At 39.5% G+C, this 6,000-nt stretch overlaps 1 protein-coding gene across 4 annotated transcripts in view; it reads right to left on the reverse strand.

The window, feature by feature from the left end:
* Positions 1 to 6,000, reverse strand: part of erap1b (endoplasmic reticulum aminopeptidase 1b) — an 81,099-nt gene that overhangs the window by 51,350 nt on the left and 23,749 nt on the right. For all 4 annotated transcript variants that reach the window (XM_061981807.1, XM_061981806.1, XM_061981810.2 and 1 more), the window contains exons 6-9: positions 4,559 to 4,713; positions 4,366 to 4,479; positions 459 to 590; positions 257 to 388 (exon numbers count right to left, since the gene is read on the reverse strand). In XM_061981807.1, the coding sequence (XP_061837791.1) occupies positions 257 to 388; positions 459 to 590; positions 4,366 to 4,479; positions 4,559 to 4,713 (533 nt within the window). The remainder of the gene's footprint in view (positions 1 to 256; positions 389 to 458; positions 591 to 4,365; positions 4,480 to 4,558; positions 4,714 to 6,000) is intronic.

The following is a 6,000-nucleotide window of genomic DNA, read 5'->3' on the forward strand; positions in this document are numbered from 1 at the left end:
TTCTCAGTCTTTTGTGCCACTTGTGCCAGCTTTTTTTAAACATGTTGCAGGCATCAAATTCCAAATGAGCTAATATTTGCAAAAAATAACAAAGATTTCCAGTTCGAACGTTAAATATCTTGTCTTTACAGTCTATTCAATTGAATATACGTTGAAAAGGATTTACAAATCATTGTATTTAGCTTTTATTTACCATTTACACAACGTGCCAACTTCACTGATTTTGGGTTTTGTATCAATTCCCATCCCTACTCACATCTGTCAGGCTCTCCCACAAGTGGCTGTTGACGGTGTTCCGGTAGCTGTATCGTTTCAGGTAGCGGATAATCCCCACCTCGAAAGCCTCGGGCGTCAGGAAGACTTGTATCATATTCAGAATGCACGCTCCCTTCAAGACGAGGAAACATCGCTGCAGTTAAGCTAGAAGAAGAACACGGATGTTGCAATCCAATACACACCTTGTCATAAGACACGTTGTCAAACATTTCTTGGATCTCGGTGGGGTTTTCCACTGGGGTGGAGATGGGGTGAGACGAGGCCAGACTGTCAACCTCCATGGCATGGAAACACTTCATCAAGAACATGTCGTCCTAGGTGGAAGAGGTTTAAGCGTTTTGTATAGTGGACTCAACAAGCTGGTGCAAAAATCCGAATTTGGAATCTCAATACATTTTAAGAACTGGAATTTGAATTGAACTGGTTCCACCCAATAGGATGTTGAATCAGAACTACAGGAAGTGCTATTCATATAATTGCATTTGTAGCCAAATAACAGGAAATATTTTGTCAAACGAAATATCTTGAAATGTCTTCGGGAACCAAAGTAAATAATTTTGAGAAATGAAGCAGTTTCCCACCATTTTCCATCATTTGAAAGTTATAATACCGTATTTTCCGGACTATAATGCGCACTTAAAATTATTATTTTTCTCAAAAATCGACAGTGCGCCTTATAACCCGGGGGGCCTAATGTACGGAATAATTCTGTTTTTTCTTACCGACCTTGAAGCTATTTTATTTGGTACATGGTGTAATGATAAGTGTGACCAGTAGATAGCAGTCACACATAAGAGATACGTGTAGACTGCAATATGATGGTAGTCACACCACCAGGCGCTCGCCATCGTGCCCCACCTCCGGGCCTGGCTCCAGAGGGGGGCCCCGGTGACCCGCGTCCGGGCGAGGGAAATCTGGGTCCTTTGTTAGTGTTCTTCATAGAGGTCTTCGAGCTGCTCTTTGTCTGATCCCTCACCTAGGACCAGTTTGCCTTGGGAGGACAAGGAAAGGACAAGATCACGGGTACAAGCGGACGAAATGAGTTTCCTCCGCCGAGTGGCGGGGCTCTCCCTTAGAGATAGGGTGAGAAGCTCTGTCATTCGGGAGGAGCTCAAAGTAAAGCCGCTGCTCCTCCACATCGAGAGGAGCCAGATGAGGTGGTTCGAGCATCTGGTCAGGATGCCACCCGAACGCCTCCCTAGGAAGGTGTTTCGGGCACGTCCGACCGGTAGGAGGCCACGGGGAAGACCCAGGACACGCTGGGAAGACTATCTCTCCCGGCTGGCCTGGGAACGCCTCGGGATCCCCCGGGAGGAGCTGGACGAAGTGGCTGGGGAGAGGGAAGTCTGGGCTTCCCTGCTTAAGCTGCTGCCCCCGCGACCCGACCTCGGATAAGCGGAAGAAGATGGATGGATAGATGGGCACACATAAGAGATATGTGTAGACTGCAATATGACTCAAGTAAACAACACCAACATTTAAATGTTCCATTGAAAACATAGAACATTACACACGGCACTCAAAAATCTATCAAAATGTTTTAGTATGACTTTGGAAAGCTATGAAACCGCACCGCTTGATGGATTGTACTGTGCTTCAACATAGGAGTATTATTATGGTGTGTGTATAAGGTAAGACATATTATCTGCCGTTTGGTTTCGCAATATTATGCAAAAGCAACTTTTCTTGGCTTCTGGTACCTGCTGATCTGTATTTGGGATCTGCATAAGTCTTGAAAAATTGCGCGCATCTGCCTTTGTAGTCCGTACCGACACTGTAGTCCATAAACTTCTTATTTTTCTCTATCTTCTTGTTATGGGACATTCATCCTCCGCTGTTTCCATTTCTAATATAACGTAGTGTAAAGTTCTTACTTACATGTGTCAGTAAACTCGCCATGAAAGCGCTAAAACATACCAGTGTAGTGACTTTTTAATAATTTACCCAAGGAACTTTAGTTATTAGAGAGTTCCGGTCGGACGGTTTTTCACGGGACACTAGTGAACCACGGATGAGGAGATGCTGCTCCGTTATTGATTGAAGTAAAGTCTGAATGTCATTAAAACAGTTAGCTCCATCTTTTGACACTTCTTCCACTCCCGTCCTTGCACGCTCCACCGCTACAACAAAGATGATAAATAAATAAGTTAATAAATAAGACCGCCCACAAAATGGTGCATCCTGAAGCGACTGTCAGGAAGCGGCTTGAACATGATCTGTGAAACATAATCTATGCAACATTTTGACCAATGAAACGATGAAACGAAATATATCGCGATAAAAACGTAATTGATATGAACAAAAAATGCAATCGATAAATGTTCGGTAATTGTTTATTCTTCTTTGTCAGAAGAAACTGCAAGTTGTGAGGCAATATTTGGTTGCATGAACAAAAGGCACTCGCTCTCTGGTAACCGAGCAACGCAGGAAGTGATCAATGATCAGTGGGAGTGACACGCTAACAGCCAATCAGGGAACAGTATCAACTATCAAGTTACGATAAAACAGAAAAAGTTACCTTTAACAGTATGGCAGTTTCTGATTTTTCTTTTTTAAATGGACCGTAGTCAGACCAATGTGGTTTGAAAAATTACGCAAGGCGCTCGTCCCCACCAAGACCGGTTATACCACACCACCTTCGCCGTGCTCACACTTTAGAGCACTTCCTGGCACTAAACCAGCAGAAAATAGCTCTTCTGAAGTTACTCTGCGTTTACATTTTTACACTTTTCACTATTTTGTTACACTTTATTCAGCATTTCTTACATATTCCTTATTTTAAGAGGTTTTGGGGTGTCTGGTATTGTTCCATGCTTGTGTTGACATTTATTTCCTTTTCTGCCTTGATAGCAGAGGGATTATAATCAAAAGAAGGTTACATTTTAAATAAAAATGTTTTGATTTATTATATCTTTTTCCTGGTTCTTATTTACAATAGGTCATAAAAATATAAATAATTACAGATGTAGAAGATTTATATCTAATACAGTTTTCAGCCATATTGCCCAGCCCCCGTAGAGGTACTTGTTTTACAATGAAATAAGTAAAAACGTAATCAGTCATGTATATTGTATAACAGGGGTGTCAACATCGTTTTCACTGAGGGCCACATTGCAGTTATGTTTGGCCCCAGAGGGCTGTTTTTAACAGTGAATACTATTATTACACAATTTTTGTATGCATTTTATTAGTAGATTTTTTTTAAACTAAAATGTAAAAAAAAATATGGTAAGTTGCAATAATTTCAACTCAAAATGTAGTGTATATTACTGTAAATGGAAAAACAGTATTGCTGGTTTTATGGGGGGGGGGAAAGGCAGCTCAGTTTCCAGAATTTTACTGTAAAATTTACATTTTACTGTAAATAAAATAAATTGCAATTTTACAGTAAAATTCTGGCATCTGAGCTGCCAGTTTGCTTGGGTTTTTTTTTTTTACCACAAATCAATAACTGTAGATTTGCCTCTGTATTACTGTAAATGCCAAAAAGGCACCACAGTTTATTACAGTAAAAAAAGTAGTTTTTTTCTTTTAGAGAAAAATGCTTTGAAAGCACAGTAAATTTCACAATTTTACCATGAAATCTAACGCTACTTTTACATTGCACAATTTAATGGGTAACTTGCTTTGAAATCATTATTATTAGTATTCATTTATATTTAAAAAATGGTTAGAATTTTTGATAATATAATTTTGCATAATTAGACAATATTTAAGTTAACATCATTTGCGATTACATGGAGTACATATATTGTTTTTCTCCCAAAATAGAAAGAAATAATACATTTAGTAAGAAAATATACAGTACTTCATTGATACTTTTACTTCCAGGCTTTCGAGGGCCAAATGAAATGAAATGGCGGGCCACATCTGGCCTCGGGCCTTGAGTTTGACACCTGTGTTGTATATTGTCAAGCAAAGAAACAATTAGAATTCCATGGAATTCAAATTCTACTTTCTTTGATTTTAATTTGAATTTCAATTCTACTTCCTGTTTGCAACCTCATCTCAATTGGTATTTGGGAGACATTCTCAATTCAGTTTGGAATTTCGCAGACCATGGTGGATTTCCATTTCTTGCACGCTCACCGTCTGTAGCTCAGGGTAGACGATGTCGAGAGAAATAAACTCCATGAACTTGGCAAAGCCCTCGTTGAGCCACAAGTCACTCCACCACTCCATCGTCACCAAGTTGCCAAACCACTGGACACAGATGACAATGTTTTTGGAAAGAAAAAGTGTTGTCTCCTTGCCTGTGCATTTTCTAAGCTGCGGCACTTGCCTGGTGTGCGAGCTCATGAGCGATGATCTTAGTGATGTGCACTTTGTCTGAGACGGACGACTGGTCGGGGTCGTAGAGAAGGGCTCCTTCTCGGTAGGTGGTCAGACCCCAGTTCTCCATAGCTCCCGATTGGAAGTCAGGGATGGCAGCCAGGTCTGCAAGGGGCAACAACAAACAGCCACTTTCAACATGCCTGTTGGGCTTAGGAGTAACTCCACTTCACAAGGTTAATAATTAATTCAAAATCTTCCATCAATGAAGTAAATCACATCTACATTGTCTCACAAAAGTGACAACAGTACACACCCCATCTTAGTACAGTATATCTTCTCGAGGAACAATACTAAGGATATTTACAATAGTCTGTGTGCAGCTTGAATAACAGTATAGATTTCGGGAAAAGCTGGAATTTTTTTGAAAATGTAAAAACATTTGAATGTTCTGAATGGGTTGAAATGGTTGCTGTTGGGATTTTTCAAATCGGCCGAAAAATGTTGAAGTAGTAACATTTTTAATTGAGAAATGTTATTAAGTAATTCTTGGAATTTCAGGAAAACCGGGAATTTTACCAGTTCGAAAAACAACTTCGTTTTTTGTCCTGATTAAGAGGAGTGTTTTGACGGTAGAAGGGTTGAAGTGGGTTGAAAAATGTGGAACGAGTAGTCGTCAGAAAAAAGAGTCAAAAAAGGGTTTGAAAAAACTGGAATTCCTGGAATTTTTTTGAACTTGGAATAATAATAGTTTGAATGTCCAGGATGAGTGGAATATGTTGAAGGTGGAAAGGTTTGAATCAGTTGAAAAATGTGGAAATGGTGGAAGTTTGAAAAATGGCCAATTCATTTTGAATGGGAAAAATGTCCCAGAAAACTTTGGAATTCTGGGAAATCTGGGAATTTTTTTAATTTGTCAAGGGAAAGCCCGCGATTCCCAAATACCGTTAGGCTAAACAGTTTGAAGTTGAAATGGTTTGCATGGGGTGAAAAATGTGGAAGGTAGAGTATGCCAAAATCTGGAGAAGAAGAAGAACTTGAAGAAGTTTAATAAATACATGAATTTTGGTGTAGAAAACCACATGTGTCAATGCTTTGGAGCATGACTTAATACACATTCATTATAAGCTCTACACATAGCCAAGGTGAATTTCTAAAGTATTGTCCTTTAAGAAGATATACTGTAATAAAATGGTCGCTATACGTAAGTGAGAAGCTGTACTCACTTTTGTAAAGACACTGTTTATACAGAATAGGGATGTTGCATGATGATTCAGATTCATTGATAACAATAATACAAATGATTTTTAACCCTATCTTAGCATTTCGAACACCTTGCAGCTGGGGTGTCCAAAGTTTGCAGCTAGGGTTTTGTTGGCCCGTAACATGGTAAAAAAAAATGGTAAAAGTTTAAGAAAAAGAGCAAAAAGACTTCATGTAATGTGAATAGAG

Source organism: Nerophis lumbriciformis, linkage group LG24, assembly GCF_033978685.3.
Source record: "Nerophis lumbriciformis linkage group LG24, RoL_Nlum_v2.1, whole genome shotgun sequence".
NCBI lineage: Eukaryota > Metazoa > Chordata > Actinopteri > Syngnathiformes > Syngnathidae > Nerophis > Nerophis lumbriciformis.